Consider the following 18,069-nt stretch of genomic DNA (forward strand, 5'->3'; position numbering starts at 1 on the left):
CACAATCCACACCTGAGTGGATTAGCCAAACTATTCAAGTTGATATGCCAGGTGGGGCTGCATCAGTAGCATTACCTGAGGAAGATGCCTCGCAAGATATTGCTGAAAGCACCCAGGAAACACCCTCACCACCCATTATTTCCACTAGACCTGTCACTAAAATTAAGTCTCAGAAACCTCCTAAAGGTGAGGTTGAGAGGATTATCCAAGAAGTGCGCTACACACATAAAGACCTGCTCGAGTTCTCAGATACGTACAAGCAGAAGCCTGGGGAATACCTCTGGGAAAGGTCACTAAGGGTGTGGGATACTGGTGCACGAAATGTAATATTAGACCGGTCTGAGTTTCTGGATATGGGACCCCTAAGCACACTTTCTTTCAATGTGGCCGAGGTTGGGGGCATTTGAAAAGAATGTCTGCCATCAAAGACCCAAACAAAACAAAATCATATCAATGGGAATGAGGGGAGAGCAGAGTGGAGACCCAAAGCCCATCAGTAGACAATTGGACATCCCTGTCACAAGGGCCACAAGGACGAGATGAGCCAGTCAGGGTGCAGTATAGCACCAAAGAAACAGCTTTCCTCTAGTTCTTTAATGCTTCCTCGCCCCCCACCCCCATTACCATGACCCCAATTCTACCTTACAAGTCTGACTAGACCAGAACATGTACACTGGTACAGATAAGAGCTCACAACACAGAGAATCCAAGACAGATAAACCCCTCAGGACCAATAAGGGGCGTAGCAAAACCAGGAGGTTAAGGGAAGGGGTTGGTGGGTGGAGTAAGGGGGAACCAATCACAATGACTGATGTATGGCTCCCTTTCAGGGGAAGGACAACAGAAAAGTGGACAGTGAGAGACATGAAGGAAAAACCCCAAAAAACAAATTATCAAGGGTTTATGAGGGAGGGAGGGAGGGGAGAAAATTGAGCTGATACCAAAGGCTCAAGTAAAAAGAAAATGGTTTGAAAAGGCTAATGGCAACATATGTACAGATGTGCTTGACTCAATGGATATATGGATGGATTGTGATACAAGTTGTAAGAGCCCCCAGTAAAATAAAATTGAATTTAAAAAAAAGAAAGAAGAGTGCCTGAGTGGGTGGGGTGCTGCAGAAAGGCCGCCTGTCGTTTAAGGGGGGAGGATGTGTAGGAGGAACGGTGTGGACAAGAGTGGACTGGCTGGCTCTCCGGCCACGTCTGTGAATGAGATTCCGGGACGGGAGTGGAAACACAGCTGTGCACCAGCATGGCGGAAGGCCGCCGCTTAGACATCTGGGTGCACACACAGGAAGGGGTCATCTGTGCTTGGGGCTCTGAGTACAGGTCATTGAGAGGAGCCAGGAGGGCTGTGAGTCAGGCGTGGGCAGAGGACTGATCGCTGCTGCTCCCTTTCTGGCTGCGTCTCTGGGCTCTGGTTTGCCTCTCCGACCACGCCATGCTAACCTCGTGATCCTGGGCCCCCAGGTCTCTGCTCCCCCTTTAACCTGGATGTGCATCACCCGCGCCTGTTCGCAGGGCCACCGGAGGCTGAATTTGGATACAGTGTCCAATAAAACCCAAACCAAACACACTGCCATTGAGTCAATGCGGACTTAGTGCGACCCTCAAGCGCAGGGTAGAACTGACCCTGAGTTTCTGAACCTGTAACTGTTGACAGTTTTCCCTGGAGCAGTTGGTGGTTTCAAACTAGCCTGTGGGTTGTGTGGATTGCAGGCAGCGGCAGAACCACTGTGTAGCCAGGGCACCAGTGTCCAGTGATAGATATTCCCCAGAACCCAATGCCCGCTCGCAAGTCCATGCCACTCGCAGTGGCCCCAGGAGGGGGGTGGAGACGGGATCGTTGCGGGAACAGACTGTCTCCATTCCATGCCAGCTGGCAGGTTGGAGCCACCGGCTTTGTGCTTAACAGCTCAATGCTTACTCATAGCCACCAGCGCTCCGTAAGAACGTTACGGAAGGGAACACCCAGTGCCGCAGAGTCCTTGCTGGGGATCAAGTCTTTGCATCCCAGGTCTAAAAATGGCTCAATTTGGAATTTAGCAAGAGAAAAGGTGGAGGTAGCCAGTGGGCTGCTAAGTTCAGGTAAGCGGTTTGAAACCACCATTTGAAAAACAAAAAGGGGGCGTTTCCCCTACCTGTAGAGTTATAGTCTTAGGCACCTACAGGGGCAGTTCCACCCTGTCCTATCGGCTCTCCACAAGCTAGACTTAACTAGCTTGAGTTTGGATTGTTTGCTTGGCCCCTAACCTCCCTATTCTGACTTGATTTCCTTTGATTGACTAGATTGAGATATTCTGTTTGGGTCTGTCCACTTCCCCTGCCCCCCGAGAAGTTGTCTTCTGTTAACCATGTTTAAAAACTCTTTGTGACCCCCCCAATAAAATGATTTTTAAAAAACCCAAACTTTTGAGCCACCCATGCTGGCTTGCCACTGTGGTCTTGTCTCTCCTTACAATTGTCCGTAGCTTGCTGGTGATGCTTAAGTATCCTATTTCTGGGGTGTACCGTCCCCATTGTCTGTGTGAAGTCCAGATTTATGAAGCCATCTCTGATTCTCAGATTCTTAATGAAGCTTGCTCTCTTCTCCCAAATGCGTTCCTTGTAGCTTTGGTAAAGACTACCCATCGGCTTGTGTGGGCCGGGCAGAGAACGGGTCTGCGGGTCTATGGTGGGTGAAACCCTCCCAGCCACACCCTGCCGACATCTCTGGAGTCCTCCACCTCAGACCCACAACCATACGTCATGCCAGAGGGTGAGTGGGCAAATGTCTACATCTTGGGCACAACGGTATGCTACCAGTTAACATATATATGTGGATGTGTGTGTAGGATCATATGAAGCTCAGGTTAGAGACCACTTACAAAGCTGGTGACCATAGTTTTTTTTGGTAATTCGGTTCAAGCCCTGGATGTTCTTTCCCTGATTTCCAAGCAGTGGTGAAGTTTGACACGAGTCCTGGTGGGGCAATGGCTAAGCCCTTGATGGCTGACCAAGAGGTCAGCAGTTCAAACCCACCATCCGTTTCTCAGGAGAAAGACCTGGCGGTCTGCCTCTGGGATGATGGCTGGCTTGGAAACCCTGTAGGGCAGTTCCACTCCGCCCCACAGGGGCGTTGAGTAGGAATCAAGTTGAGAGCTGTGGGCTTGGCTAGTGTGGGCTTGGCGCTAGTTTGCCAGTTTCACCTTTGCAGTTTGAATACGTGACCAGTCAGGTGGAGGAGGGTCAACCCCTGGGGTGGTGTCCATCATTTTTTCTTTTAATTCTCACACTTGCTGAATGCAGCCCGGGAAGCTTGAGATCTTCTTTAAGATCTTCAGAGTGGTCCATATGGCCTCTTCACAGCACAGCAGAGCGTCTCTGATCTGATATAAACCAGCCATGCTGGAGAAGCTGCTCCTAGGACAACTCGAATTTGCTCAGCCTTAAAATTGGCAGGCGAAAGATTTTCCCGATACAATTCTGACCTTGAAAAACAGCACTGTGGCCCCGCACAGCTGTGACCCAAGCCGTGTGCACTCATCGCCTTGTGTGCATTCATCATGAAAAAGGAGGCCTGGGGAACTGACACAAACCCTTGTGCTGGCGAACACTACTGGAGGGCCTCCTGGAACAAATACATCAGTCGACCAGGAAGTACAGCCAGTGCTCCTTAGCATCGGGAAGGCGAGACTGTTTCCCGTACCATGAACACGTCATCCGGAGGGATGCAGGGTTGGAAGACCAAGCTTGGTAGATGGTCACCCAAACCTACAGGCACAGACCCTCACAGAGCTGGACTGACACAGCAGCGGCAACAATGAACTCAAACGGCAACCACCACAGAATGGTGTGAGCCCAAGCACTACGTGTTACATGAAACCAAGGCTTCTTCCACCTTGCCAGTCCCGGCCCCTTTCCACTCGAGACATTTGCAAGATGGGCCAGTGACACCAGCTGGAGCTGGGATTCACTAAGAGTTGGACTCTTAGCTGGGAATTCCGGGTGCTCACACATAGAAGCTTCTCACTGCTGTCAGCTGTCTTGCAACCGCACATCTGTAGGGGGTTCGGGCCATTTAAAACGCTTCGCATTGGCCTAAGCGGGAGGCTCACCAGCAACTAACAGCAGCACTGCGCTTGCGGGACCAAGGACCAACGGTCAGAGGGCCGAGGCAGCCACCAGCTGTCCATCGTGGAGCTTCAGCTAAGGCAAGGAAGGCCTAGTACTCTACTCCACGAATCGTCCAATAAAGCCTGTTGGTCTCAGGGGCCTGAATCACGTGACCATGGGGATGGCACAGAGTAGGTAGCATTTCCCTGTGGTGCCAGGGGTCACACTGAGTGGACGGCTGACAGTAAGTGTAGAAGGGTGGAGGTAGGCAACCCTTTCTACTGGTGAGTACTCCTCTTCACTACCGTCGGCTGAGTTATCCCACTACCCTTTCCTCAGTCAGCAAAAGGAACTTTCCACTTACACTCTGACCCTTACCCCTCAGGGCACTGCCCCAGCCTGACATTTCTGACAGCCGTCTATCAGCCACTGATCCAAAGAGAAACGGTCACCATACACACCTACAGCACCTGCTGCTGCAGAGGACTGTTCCTAAGCAGTGCCTTGTCCTCCAGAGCCCACTTAGCTGGCAGGGATCAGGGAGAATGCGGTCTCTGTCTGTTCCTTCACTGTGACACTGTCAAGTAAGAGTAGATTCGGGGACTTCTATACCACGCAGCACGTGAACCAAACCTTTCCCCAGCATGTCGGCCACAACCCCTGTGGGGAGGGGGACCATGGAGACCCAGGTTGGGAAGGGACAGGGGGTCTGCAGCCTTTCTTTTCCAGTGGTGGGGAGGCCCCATCTCGTTGTGTCTGCCCCTCCATCCGCTCATCCTGGGCTCCGTGCACAAGGGGAGGGGCTCTGAACAGGTGCGTCCCTTCGTTGTCTCCATTCCCAGCCCCTGCGGATGGATGTGCACTTCGCCGCTCCTCAGACAACCGCCCTCGTGTCCGCCTGCGGGCCTTGCGACTGGCCCTGCTTGTCTTGCTCACCTTCGTCCTCTGCTGGACCCCCTACTACCTGCTGGGTCTGTGGTACTGGTTCTCCCCCACCATGCTGACGGAGGTGCCCCCCGGCCTGGGCCACATCCTTTTCCTCTTTGGCCTCCTCAACGCACCTCTGGATCCTCTCCTCTACAGGGCCTTCACCCTTGGCTGCCGAAGAGGGCGCCGAGAACTGGCCACAGACTCGTCCAGGGAGGGAGGCTCCGACAGAACGCCCCTCAGACAGCTGGGAACACACCTGGAGGCAGGGACGGCGGGAGAGACCAAAGAGACTTTCCTGTAAGAGAACGTCTCACTGCCACTCTTCAGAGTTTTGCATCTAAGCTAAGGTTGTAAGCAGTGTCTCGACTGCCCCCAGCTGGTAGGTGACACGCCAGCCACTGTGGAAGGCCCATGGAATTCAGCCCCTGGGTGGAATATTTTCACAATACCCATATTGCCTTACTGTAAACAGTAATTCACAGCTTCCAGTGCTAATGCAGGACAATTTAAAAAGTAAAAAACAAAACTGGCGTGTTTATTCACAATTCAAGCGTAAAGTAGATCAAGGGTAAGAGCTTTGAAAGATCAACAGCCCGCTTTCTCAAAGGCTGCACGGTCACGTGGAACCTCTGCAGAGAACACCTGGACAACAGAGGACCGTCAGCGCCTCCTCCGGTCTGGACTCCTGCTGCGTCTCCGGCCACCTCTAGGGAAGGAAACGGAGGGGTCCGTCACAGTGACCTCATACAAGACCCTGTTTGGATCCACTCCCAGCCCCTTCACCAAGAGAGTCCCCCCCTCTGCTCCTCACCTCCTCTTGCTCTTGGGCGGACCCCGAACAAAACACCAGTCCACACTGATGGGCTGTCCCATCAGATCCTGGCCGTTGAGTCCCTCCATGGCAGCCTGGGCCTCCTTGTATGTTTCGTACTCCACTAGCGTATACCCCTGGGGCAGGAGGGGGGGCAGGGAGGGGGTAAAAAGACAGGCATCAAAACCCCATATACCAAAAATCATTAAGCAGCTTCCTCCTCAAATCTATGCTCAAGTTAACTTAAAAGAAAAAACCAACCCTACATATTCAATCTGCTGTTGGCCAAACACATCCTCAAACAGGGAAGAACTCCACACTAAAGTTGTCTAAGTGAAGGGAGAGGGGAAAGCGATGCAATCCCACCTTCAGGTACCCTGTCCGCCTGTCCAGGTTGAGGTGGATGTTTTTAATCTCTCCGTATTCTGCAAATTTGTCGTGTATGTCTTCTTCAGTGGCTTCCTCGTGAACGCCAGTGACAAAGAGAATCCAGCCTTCAACAGCTGTGGGCCGGGCAGGAGGGCGGATGGAGAGAGTTTTGAGCACACGAGGAAACCTTCAAATCAGACCGTGGGAGTAGACTGCAGACTGGGGGGTTTTCAGGTTACCTCTGCCCCTTCCTGACTCAGCGCTACCTCCCTGGTCGCAAGTGCCTACTGGGTCGACAAAGTGGCTGCGGCGACGCGGTCCAACACCGCAAGGGCTGTGGGGATGGCCCCGGCGGGGCTGAGATGGGTGGGCGCCCCGAGTCCAGCCCCACGCCAAGCACACAGGCTCGGGTGCACTCACAGCGCTGCGGTCCAGGCTCATCGCCATCCTGCTCCACGCTGTCGTAGTCTTCACGCATCCGTGCTCGGGACCCTTCTTCTGTAAGGCACACACGCCACATCACCGGGGACTCCCCACGGCTCCAGGAGGGCTCTCCGAACGCGGGACCGCCGCACCCCATTCCCCCAGGCACTCACCGTAACCAAAGCCGCGGCCTTTCCGTTTCTTTGCTTTTTCTTTCAGTTTGTGGATGCTCTCTGGAACCCCAAGGAAGAGCGAGTGGGTAACAGACACCAGTCATCGGAGCAGCTGGCTGTGCGTCCACCGCCTCCAGGCCCGCCCGTCCCCGGTCCCACTGCCGTCCTCCCCGGGGCGGCGTGTCCACTCCGGCCCCCCTCTGCCAGCGCCGGAGAGGACGCTGTTTCCTCCCAGACCCTGCGCTCCACGGGCCCGCTCCCTGCAGCCGCCTGCCCCGCCCTCACCGTCCCCATCTTCATCCATGGCGAAATCCTCGCCCCCGGCCTCGTGAAGATCCAGGACGTCCGCCATGCTGTCTGCGCGGGAGCTCCGGCCGGGGCGGGCTCTGGTCCGCGCTGCTCTGGCTTCACCGAGATGGAAAGTCTGCGCGGTAGCTCAAGCTCGGCGGCCCTCGGGAACTGGCGGAGGGAAAGGGAGGCGAGCACGTCGACCAATCACAATCCAAGATCCCTCCCGGCGCAGAGAAATGACGCAATAGGAGGCGGCCTCGGCGGGGAGGACGTGGAAGTCAATTCATAGCCCTGTGGGGCGGGTTCCGCCGGGTGCAACACTTCCAATGGGGAGAGTGGACGGAGCCAGTGACTCCTCCTCCACCGGGTGTTGCGCTTCTGATTGGACGAGTGGGCGGAGCCAGTGACTCCATATCCGCGATGCTTAGCGCTTCCAATTGGACGAGTGGGCGGAGCCAGTGACTCCATCTCCGCGATGCTTAGCGCTTCTGATTGGACGAGTGGGCGGAGCCAGTGACTCCATATCCGCGATGTGTACCGCTTCCGATTGGACGAGTGGGCGGAGCCAGTGACTCCATCTCCGCGATGTGTACCGCTTCCAATTGGACGAGTGGGCGGAGCCAGTGACTCCATCTCCGCGATGCTTAGCGCTTCTGATTGGACGAGTGGGCGGAGCCAGTGACTCCATCTCCGCGATGTGTACCGCTTCCGATTGGACAAGTGGGCGGAGCCAGTAACTCCATCTCCGCGATGCTTATCGCTTCCAATAGGACGAGTGGGCGGGGTCCGTGACTCCATCTCCGCCGGGCGTAGCGCTTCCGATTGGACGAGTGGGCGGAGTCAGTGACGCCTCCTCCGCGAGGGTCAGGGAAGCGCGTGGGCTGTAAACCCCACCTGGTGTCCTTACTGGAACATTGCTCCCGGCGCTTCGCATCCGAAGGTGTGGCATGGGACATTCCCAGGGGTGTACTGTTCTGGGGTGCAGCTCTATATCTGATCAGAGCCAAAATTCTATGCCGTCGCGCCAACTCTGACTCGGCGACGCTCGCTGCACGCTAAGTAGCTCCTCCTGACGGGTTTCCGAGACTAAATCCTCGAGGGCAGCCTTAGCGAGCGAGCTCCCCACAAGGGCCGGTGGGCGTGAACCACCTCTCTGGCAATTAGCCGAGCAACGCTGACCCCATTGCACCGGCAGGGCACCTTCCAAGCAGGGGTTTGGGGGGTTGGTTTGTGTGTTGCAAAAAAACCCTCACTCAGCAATGTTGATTCAGAAAGTTGTTTGGGTAGGAACTGCAGTATTGAAGATGTAGCTCTTCAGGTAATTCACAGCCCGGGTTGCTGCTGAAACGCCATTGTTGTGACAAGTTTTTTTTTTTTACATTAAGACGCTCCCAAACTCTCCTTACCACTTCTGAGTAGGGGTCATGGCATCGAACAAAAGAAGAACTTTTGCTTGCGTTGAGGATAATAAAGGTATTCCACCTCCGAAAATTCATTTTGCCCCCAAATGTGAAATTATTCCAGAAGCCTTCGGCATCGGTGGACTGTAGGTTTACTAGCTTAGCTCATTAAGCAAACTTATGTTTGCTTCCATGAGTGTGTGGCTCAAATTAGCGAAGGTGCTGCCAATACAAAACCAAGTAATTACTTGATCAAGAGTCTTATTGGCAGAATGCGCGTTGCTCTCAGAGGCCAGGACAAAGAAGGGGGTTGCAATAGGCGTTAGCCTAAGGAAGACTCACGTGAAGAGGGCTTTGTAATTGAACTGCAGTGGTCGGCTGAGCAGTGTTCCAAGCAGAGGCCTCAGTAGGCAGAGTAATCCTTTTCAAGATCAGCTGCTCACATGCCAGCCACACACCCTTCCCTTGACATTTTGTTGCACTGAAGAGTGAAATTCAGCCTGCTTTGCCTATGGCTTCAACCTCTTCCCCAGCACCACTCATCCCCCAGCTCTGGCTAAGTGAATTTCCCTCAACTGTGGCTAGAGACTGCAATTTATCCCACAGGCAAGCAATTTCTCTACATCAAATATTTAAGCTGTCATGATCTTTAATATGTGCAAATAGCCTTTACAGTTTCTGCTCATGTGCTCTTTCTCTGGTGCTTCATCTGCTTAGCATCATCTCTAGATCTCCAAACTGCGGTCACCCCTAAAGGCTTTTATCCATTTTCCTACTCTCCAGCACAGAATTAAATCAAAATCTTTAGTAACCTACTTCCTTTCTAATTTGTTTCATGTCTTTTTTCCCCATTAGAATATAAGCCTCAGAGCAGACTCGGAGGTACAGTGATATCTCCAAAGTTTACCTCAGTACCTGGATCATTAGATTTGTTAAACGGATGAATATCGACAGAACAGCAAAGACGTCTGTAAGCCTGATGGTGTGCGACTGGGAAATAAAGCCAACAATACAGCTTAGGGTCAAATTGTATGCAGCGCTAAAGATTTTGGGATTAATCTTGAAGGCATGAACTTCCTTTACTTCAAATATTTAAGTATTCATGAGCTTTAATATGTTCAAGTAGTCTTTTATGGAGTAACTTTTTTTGCTATCTTTTACTTAGTATTGTTTCTCAGACGTTGTTTTCTTACTGAATGCCTCAGACTTTTTAAGTATAAACTTACAGTAAAGAAAAATTTGCTATTACCACCTTAAATGAAAAGGCACTATTTTTCCCCTACAATCTCAAAAAAAGTAAAACTATTAAAAATTTTGTTTGTCTATGTACCATTTAAAATAATCTCTGATAACCAAAGATGCTTAGATAAAGGTTAGGAAACCCTACTGCAGGTGAAGATGGCTATTGAGGGTTTAGACAAGGGAGTGGCAGTCACGGTGCTGTAGCAGGAAGTCTGAGGGCAGTGCAGAATGGACGCAAGACCAGGTCGAATGTGATACAGCGGCTATCAGGACATGAACCACAAGAGGCAGAGCGATTGTTTGACAGCAGGGGAGGGAAAGGGAATCTGAGGGGTTTAGTTTACCGGATACCCTTGAGGATAAGCCGACCTGAATATCAGCCGAGGCACCCAGTTTTTTTGTTTTGTTTTTTTTTAGTTAGTTCAGGGATCGTTTGCTGGCCCTTAGGAGCGTTTTCCAGTCCAGTCTGTTGGGGCACCACGCCCTGGTCCCGAAGTCCACTTTCAGCATTCCCTGGGGACCTTGCCACTCCATTCCCTTGCTGTTCCGCTGCACTCCCCCAGTGATTTGCCTCGGTGTGGTGGGATCAGGTCAGGTGCAATTCCCACACTGTGTCTCCGGTGCTGTCCCCTGTATCGCCCTTAGTCACTGAGGGGCATCATGTCTCATAGTGGGGCCAGCCATGTTGTTCTCTCTGTGGACTGGCTGCTCTACTCAGGAACATCATCATCACGGCCTGGTGGGCCAGGCTGTGCTCCACTCTCTCCTCCTGCCCCTTCATCTGCTCCCGTGTGCTCTGATCAAATATGTCCATCTCCCAGAGCTGCAGAGTCAATGTCGTCCTTTGGAAAAAATTCTTTTCGGGGGAGGGGCAGGAATCCACTTAATTTATGGTGCTGGGGCCAGCCTCCCAGACCTCTCCACCGGTTCCCTCCTCCACACCGGGATATTGCGTTCACACCTTGCGACACTGGGTTGAAGTCTGGGGCACCCAGTTTTACCACCCAAGCTGCATTAAAAATGTGCTGAGAAACTCGGCTTCTACACGAGTATATACAGTAATTAGGTGTCTAATAACAGATCTGGGAACCCTAGTAAGAGGGGCCCATGTGTAGAGAAGATGAGTTTCGTGTTGGTCATGTGAATTAAAAAAGTTCTTTTGTGACACCCACGCGATGATGCCCAATCAGAGGAAATATAAATCTCAAAACAGGCTGGCACACAGGAACAGATTAGAGGACGGTGTGTACAGCGGCCTAAGAGCCATCGTGTCAGTTGGAAGGGGTGGAGCCACTGGAGAAGGGACCAAGGGCAGAACTCAGACACTGCATTGGTTTAGAAAAGGGAGGAGGGGCAAGACAAGTCCCATTTTCCTGGTCATTAATGTGTAACTCTTCTGACACATTCAGTTTCAAGAAAAGAGTCAATCTGGCTCACTAGACAAAATTCTATCTTTAATTGTATAAAGTTATACATAGAAAATACATAGAAAACAGTGAAAAGATCAGAAAAACCTTGAATACCAAACAGGATCAGGGAATAGATTTTTCCTCCCCATGTTCTTTGGGAATCTTACTGGTTGGTATTTGAGAGGAGAAAATCCAGGAAGTCCAAGGAAAAATTCCTCCCACACATCCTACCCCTTGATCCTTCTTCTCAGAGAAAGGACTAAGGAGGGACTGAAGGGTGTATGGCTTTTGGATTAGGAATAGCAACCACAATAGACACAGCTACTACTTAATGCAGGTTAGGAGCCTCTACGCACTGCAATATGCTTCATGGAGAATGCCTGAAGAATTCAAGAAAACCCCTCTTAAACACGGATTCTACATTCCTTTATATTTGATCCCGTATTCCAAGCATCAAGGTGATTTCAAAAGCAAGAAGAAAAAAAAAAAGGCTATCTTTCATCTTGACCATATCTGATCCAGAAGAGTAAAATTGTGACCTATTTCCAAATCTGTTTCTAAAAGTAAAATCTGTATAATTGTTAGATAGAAAGTCCAACTGCAGGGCATTAAATTTCCCAGGCTCAATTTGGAAAGTACACTCAGCACTATTGTATAAAGGCGATCACAGAGACAAGGGGAACTACATCGCCTAAAGAACACACAACTAGCAGATCACTGATTCCTTTCTTCAGTCCTCCAGGGTCCAGGTAGGAGATGGTGTCGTACCTAAGTCTCATGTCCTTTCTCCTGATGTGGAGGACGAGTAAGACTGAAAACAGGCGACTGCTCTAAGGAGCACACGGCAGTGTCCGGGTGGCAGGGAGAGGGACAGGACCCTTACCAAACAGGACAGATCATGTTTCCAAAAAGTTACATGGAGGACAGAAAGAAGGGAGATCTAGACTAAGCACATGAGGAGTGAAGGGGGATGTTGCAACATAAACAACTTTAGCCCTGACCCCTCTCTGGAGTGTGGCATGTACCTGGAAATCTGGGGCGGTGATACCTGGTATAGGTATGCTTGAGGGGTAGCCTGCATGGTGCAAGCCCATGAATTGTGTTTGCAATTCCTCTTGTTCCTGGGAAGTTTCTCAGACTTAATTTATAAACAAGAAACCAGACAACAACCAAAGCAAAACTAACTCAATGTCGAGTCACAGTGGCCCTAATAGGACAGGGTAGAACTGCCCCATGTGGGTTTATGAGACTCTTTACCGAAGAAAAAAACCCCATCTTTCTCCTGAGGAGTGGCTGGTGGTTTCAAACCGTGGACCTTGAAGTTAGCAGCCCAAGGTATCTATATCCACTAAGCCAGGGCTCCTAGGCAAGCCTCAGTAATAATGACGCCTAAGCATACAGCAGCATTTGAAGACAGGGGAGGAGCAGGGAAGTAGTGGGAGGGTTTAGGCTGGGAAAATCTAATTACTGCAGGAGCAACTTGGTACCCAGCCAAGCAGAGCTTGCTCAAGATAAAACAAAGTCACAGGTGTCAGACTCACCCTGTTTGAATCCAAAAGAAAGCAAGAATGAGGGAGAGAGTGAGGCCCACAGCCCTTATTCCGGATGTGCACAGCCAAGCCTAGCTACTGAAATGCTATACAGGGGACCTGGGCGTGTGAGAGCCAGCAAAGCACCAAAGACATCCTTCTTGTAAATTGGGGAGTGGGGGTGTTTCAAACGAAACTACATCCCAAAGCTGGAAATAAGAGGTTGGATTTCTTAGCAAATAGGAATCCAGGTGTAGAATTTATACACACACACATATATATATCTATATTTGAAAGTATAAAATTGAAAAAGTATATACACAAACCATTCTAAGTCTTAGAAAGGAGCCATCTAAAAAGGGCCACGAGAGGGGAGGTGTGCGGGCCGTGGGTGCCTAGCAGTTGGGAGAATGCATGTTGCCCAACTGCCCAGCAGCCAGCATGAGGATATCCTTCTTCTCCTTGTGGAAGCGCAGCTCCTTGCCGGCCAGCCGCGCTTCATCCAGCTCTCTCTCAGTTGAGGCCAACTCTCTCGACAGAGCCCCTGGCACACTCTGCTCCCGGCTCACCCAGTCCAGTGCCATTTGGTGGCGAATATCATCATCCAGGGCTCGGTGTGAATAATGGGCCAACACCTCCTGGGGGCGGGGAGAGGGAGTGGAAGTCACTGTTGAGGGTCACAGCACAGAGATGGACTGGACAGGGAACTTGACCTTACAGTCCGAATGGACAGCTGATGGATTCCTAAGGGGAACTTCACGGTGGGGGAAGAAGGCTGGCGAGAGCGGCATGGCTCCGGTGGGAAAAGGGCCCTCATCCGCAGTCTCCTTACCTGTCGGGAGCACTGTCTTTCCCTCATGGCCTTCAGGCTGCCATTCCAGTGCAGCAGCTGGAAAACGGTCATTAGCTCCTGGGGGAAGAAGACCGGAGAAGCCAAGATGGGGGTTTTCAAGTGGGAGGATGCACGAGACTTACAGGAGGGAGCCTTTTACAAAACCTATTTGCGAAAGTCTCTCTCACTGCTGACCAAGTCTGCCTGATAGGCCCTTGGGAGAAGGAACTCGTTTCTGTGGTCAAAGATACTTGACAACAACCATCTCCCCTCCTTCCCATTTGAGTTTCAAGACACTGAGGATTAGAAGGAGCTATTAACTGTTTTCTGGTTGAGATGCTACCAGACCTTCACTTTAGAATTGTGTAACTATGGAGAATACCTGGTGGTGTTTTTAAACTCTCATTAAAATCCCCAAACAAGGAGACTTCCGGGAAGATGGCGACTGAGTAACACATACCAGAGGGGCTCTGCAGAAATCAGCCCAGGAGAGGTACGAAGAGGGAAATTCAACACTGCTGAGGCCCAGGAGGAGCATCATAGAGATAAATAGGCACAGATGCACAAGATTTTGAGGGGTTGGGGGCTTTTTGCTTACCACAGTGGAGGCCGGCTAGGGCTTGACCTTAGCCCCGCCACTGTCTCAGCCGGAGCCGGGACCACTGGAGCCAGTGCAGAGGGGCTTTATCTCAGTACCTCCACAGTTTGCTGCCACCTGGGGCAGGGATTAAACCCTTGCAGCTCCATGGGCAGGGATGTGGGCTCAGCTATATTGTTACTTTTGTTTCCCTCTCTTCTCTCAGGAGGCTTATTTTTTATTTTTTTTTCTACTCCTCGTCTCTTCCCAGTTCTCTCATACCACTGCGGACCTCCAGACCACTCCCCTTAGCCTAGGGCACTTACGCCTGCCCCACAACCAATTAGGTGAGCTCCACTAACTTCCTATTTTTCCTCTGTTGCCCCACAGTGACTGAGGCAGTTCAGCCAACACTTGCCAACATTCCCAGCTGCAGCAGGAACCTCTGACCAATCTACCTGATCAAGGCAATTCCGACCACCATTTGCACTGTTCTAGACCAAAGCAGGCGACCCACCAGCCTCCTGACACAGGAGGATAAAGTGGTAGGTTAATTCCATAGTGAAATAAGCTGTAGGCAGTTAGAAGAAGCATCCCTACAAGTCTCCCAGAGAGATCCAGTGTTCTTTGTCTCCCTGGAAAATGGCACCTGGCTCTTCTAAAACAAGGCTAGGCAAAGAGCCATCAGCCCCAAGGACCTCAACGAAAAAACCGGAGAAACAAAACGTACCACCAGAAGATGTCCTGAACATAACGGCACGCACAGAAGAAGCAGACACTGAGGTGCCACAGAGAGAAATGTTCAGAATGCTGCTTGGAGGCATACAGGATATGAGGGAAACAATACAGAAAAAGGATGAAATGATAGAGGAGATAAAGGCCACATACCAAAGGGAAATACAAGAGCTTAGAGAGAAGATAACAAAAATCAATAGCGGATAATTACACAGTACTACGAAAGATTGTACTCCAATGAATTCAACAACTTGGAAGACATGGACAAATTATTGGAAAAACAATCCCTCTCTAGACTATCCCCAAAGGACGTCAAGAATCTCAACAGAACCATAGCTGTGGGGGGAGGTCAGATGCTCACAGGCATCTTCCCTGAAGGCAGTCCCTGCCAGCCTGCTGTCTCCCCACACCACAGGGGTGGAGGCCTGCGACCTTAGCTTGGTTCCTGTAGGTGGAGTTCACACCCCACCTACAGATAATGGTCACTTGCCAAACCGGCTCTGTGACATCCAAGGTTAGGCTGCCATCCTGTACCTAGGATCCGCCCATCTTGTCACATGTGTACCCCCAATCCCTCCTCTTCCTATTGCGTGTGTGTCCCTAGATCACCCCCTTTCATTACTGTATTACCTATAGCACAGCCCCTTCCTGTGATGTATGTCCTCACCTGTAATTAGGGGGCTTGCATGTCCCCAGAGAATATAAAAAAACATGGGCTAGATTAAATATCTCTCTCTCTCCCTCCACGTGGACCACTAAGTGGGGCTGAGGTGAGCATGCTACTATGAACTGTGTCTGACTCCATTTATTTCAGTACTTATATCTCTCATGTTCTCTATAACTTTACTATGAAATTTACTTATTATCGCTGTACAATTGCGCCTATCGGACCTGTAATGATGTGTTAGGGGCTGGTTTCCCCTGACACATGGCGCCCAATGTGGGGCCCCGTAGGAGAACAACTCTTTTGAGTTATATCCCGTGTAACAATTGCACGGCCTCATCGGACAGTGAGGGTGAATCGGGACTTTTTTTTTTAAGTTTAAGCAAATTTTTTAGTCTGAGTGAGCTATGGGTCAGGCAAAGAGCAAGGATACAGAGTGTGGTATCACTCTTTGCCGCCTCTTGAAGAAACAAAATGTAGTGGTAACGAATAAGAGACTGAACGAGTTTCTTCAAGTGGTAACGAAATGTAATCCTTCTTTTCTGGAGTCAGGAACCTTGGATATGGAGATCTGGGATAAGGTAGCTACTAATTTAAGGAAAGCTCACAGGGGAGGGCAGAGCATACCCCTGGAGACCTGGGAGCTGCGGGTGCAGATTAAAGCAGTGTTGGAGCCGCTGCAGGGTGAGAGAGCAAAGAATCAAGACCAGCAGAGCAGTGAGAAACCTCTAAGCTAAGCAGACTTAAATCAGGTGAGAAGCAGGCAGAATGAGTTTCAGGCAGATGAGAAGAATTTAGGTGTAGCTAGGAAAACGAAGTTTGAATCAGTAAACTGCAGAGTAGAAGCATCTGCCCCACCAGAATGTAGTGCAGGGAATCATAATACTATCAAGCAAGCCAGTGCTGGAGGAGAAGAGATTAGATCCAAAGAAATGCAAATAGATTTAACCTAGAAAGTGAGGCTGGGAAAGTGAGAGGCAAAGAGTCAGGGAGTAGGAAAGCACCTTTGCTCTCAGGGGTGGAGAAGAGTATAGCTCAAGAAGCAGACTTAGAATTCAGAATGGCTTATCCCGTTAGAATTATAGACAGGGAGCCTGACGAGCAGCACCCCGAAGGGAGTCAAGAAAGGCGATATACTTACTGCCTTTCCCTTTAAGCTACTGAAAGATCTCAAGCAAGCAGTATCTAGTTATGGTCCAGATTCACCATTTGTAATTGGTATGGTCAAGAATATGGCAGATACGGAATACTGGATCCCAGCAGACTGGAAAGCTTTGACGAAGGTGTGCCTTTCCCCTTCAGAATCTTTACAATATCAGATGCTGTGGAACGAGGCAGTCCCTTGCAGGAGCACGCAAAAATGCAAAGATATAGATATAGGGGTTCATCGGCTGCTAGGAGATGAGAATTATATCACAATTAAACTTTCATGAGCAGACTTTTGCTCAAGTAAGAGAAGTCTGTCTAAAGGCCTGGGAGAAATTAATACCATCAGGAAGCAGACGGCCTAGTTACATAACAATAAAGCAAAGGAATGATGAGCCTTACCTAGATTTCATATCCAGGTTGCAGGATGCTGTCCACAAGAATGAGGTGGACAAAGGGGCAGCGGATAGGATAATCTTACTCTTACATTAGCGTTTCAGAACTCCAATACATCGTGTCAGGCTGCCATATGCCCATTCAAAGAACAGAGCACGCTCTCAGATTATGTCAGGCTGTGCAGGGATATAGGGACAGATGAGCACAGGGCCAACCTCATGGCTGCTGCTTTGGCAAGTTACACCAGACCTAACGGGAGATGCTTTACATGCGAGCAGAGGGACATTACCAGAGAGACTGCAGGCAGATATTGCAAAAGAACAGGACGATTCACAGCAGAAAAGACCCAGGGAAAGAGTCCGAGGAAACTGGACTCTGCCCCTGCTGGGAGGAGAGGTGGTCACTGGGCAAAGCGTGGTCATTCAAAGTTTAGCAATAGAGGACATTTACCTGGAAGTAATGCCCAGCCAAACAACGGGTAGCAGGGCGTGCTCCAAGCCCCTCTGAAGGGAGCACAAGTAATAGAGGAAGGAGCCTGATACAGACCCCGCCCAGCAGAACATGGGAGGCTAGGTGTTTGCCTGTCAGAGCAAAGATCTTAAAGAGAAACTGCAGGTATCCCCCAATCTCACAGCAGAAGACCAGACCTAGTCAAACAGGCAAAAGCCCAGCCCCTGTTCTGGCTGCTATAACCCTGATTAACCAAGAGAAGGCTCAGGAGCCCTCACAGCAGTTTGCTGATTCTAAAAAGCAGGAACCTCTTATTGAAAAAGTAATACAGTTTCCATCAGGAAGATTTAACCTAAGTACACAGGCAATTAAAATTGTACTGGAGTTGATCAGAGTTGTGAAGTAAAGCCAAAAGCTGTGATTAAATCATAAATTAAGAGCGGTAATTGGGGTTCGCTACCTAAAAGAACTATAGGATGTTTATTAGGAAAGTCTAATGTAAATTATCAAGGCGTTCTGATTGTTGCTGGAATTATTGAAAAGGATTATGAAAAAGTTAAGGCAGTGATGAATTCTGATATGGTTTATAAAAGAATAT

At 50.2% G+C, this 18,069-nt stretch overlaps 2 protein-coding genes across 4 annotated transcripts in view; both read right to left on the reverse strand.

Moving 5' to 3' along the window:
- Positions 1–5,538: 5,538 nt before the first annotated feature.
- LOC142459299 (RNA-binding protein 8A) lies at positions 5,539–7,281 on the reverse strand. 2 transcript variants are annotated; one of them, XM_075560762.1, is made up of 6 exons: positions 7,086–7,281; positions 6,801–6,860; positions 6,625–6,699; positions 6,202–6,338; positions 5,836–5,972; positions 5,539–5,730 (listed from the first exon to the last, which is right to left on the reverse strand). In XM_075560762.1, the coding sequence occupies exons 1-6, from the start codon at positions 7,150–7,152 to the stop codon at positions 5,685–5,687; spliced, it is 522 nt and encodes a 173-aa protein (XP_075416877.1). In that variant the 5' UTR covers positions 7,153–7,281; the 3' UTR covers positions 5,539–5,684. The 2 variants fall into 2 exon arrangements, with proteins under 2 accessions (XP_075416877.1, XP_075416867.1); XM_075560752.1 differs by having other exon boundaries at positions 6,625–6,702; positions 7,086–7,280.
- Positions 7,282–11,168: 3,887 nt separating this feature from the next.
- The window catches only part of LIX1L (limb and CNS expressed 1 like), a 37,714-nt gene continuing 30,813 nt past the window's right edge, over positions 11,169–18,069 (reverse strand). For both annotated transcript variants that reach the window (XM_075560774.1, XM_075560784.1), the window contains 2 exons: positions 13,504–13,581; positions 11,169–13,309 (listed from right to left, as the gene is read on the reverse strand). In XM_075560774.1, coding sequence (XP_075416889.1) covers positions 13,067–13,309; positions 13,504–13,581 — 321 coding nt within the window. In that variant the 3' untranslated portion in view covers positions 11,169–13,066. The remainder of the gene's footprint in view (positions 13,310–13,503; positions 13,582–18,069) is intronic.

Source organism: Tenrec ecaudatus, chromosome 1, assembly GCF_050624435.1.
Source record: "Tenrec ecaudatus isolate mTenEca1 chromosome 1, mTenEca1.hap1, whole genome shotgun sequence".
NCBI lineage: Eukaryota > Metazoa > Chordata > Mammalia > Afrosoricida > Tenrecidae > Tenrec > Tenrec ecaudatus.

Bases quoted from the DNA above. Each gene is read 5' to 3' on its own strand.
- LOC142459299 (XM_075560752.1), bottom strand. From the start codon at position 7,152: ATGGCGGACGTCCTGGATCTTCACGAGGCCGGGGGCGAGGATTTCGCC. The intron at 6,861-7,085 runs GTGAGGGCGGGG...TTGGGGTTCCAG, and splicing joins CATGGATGAAGATGGGGACG to AGAGCATCCACAAACTGAAA. The intron at 5,973-6,201 runs GTGGGATTGCAT...CTCCTGCCCCAG, and splicing joins GGCGGACAGGGTACCTGAAG to GGGTATACGCTAGTGGAGTA.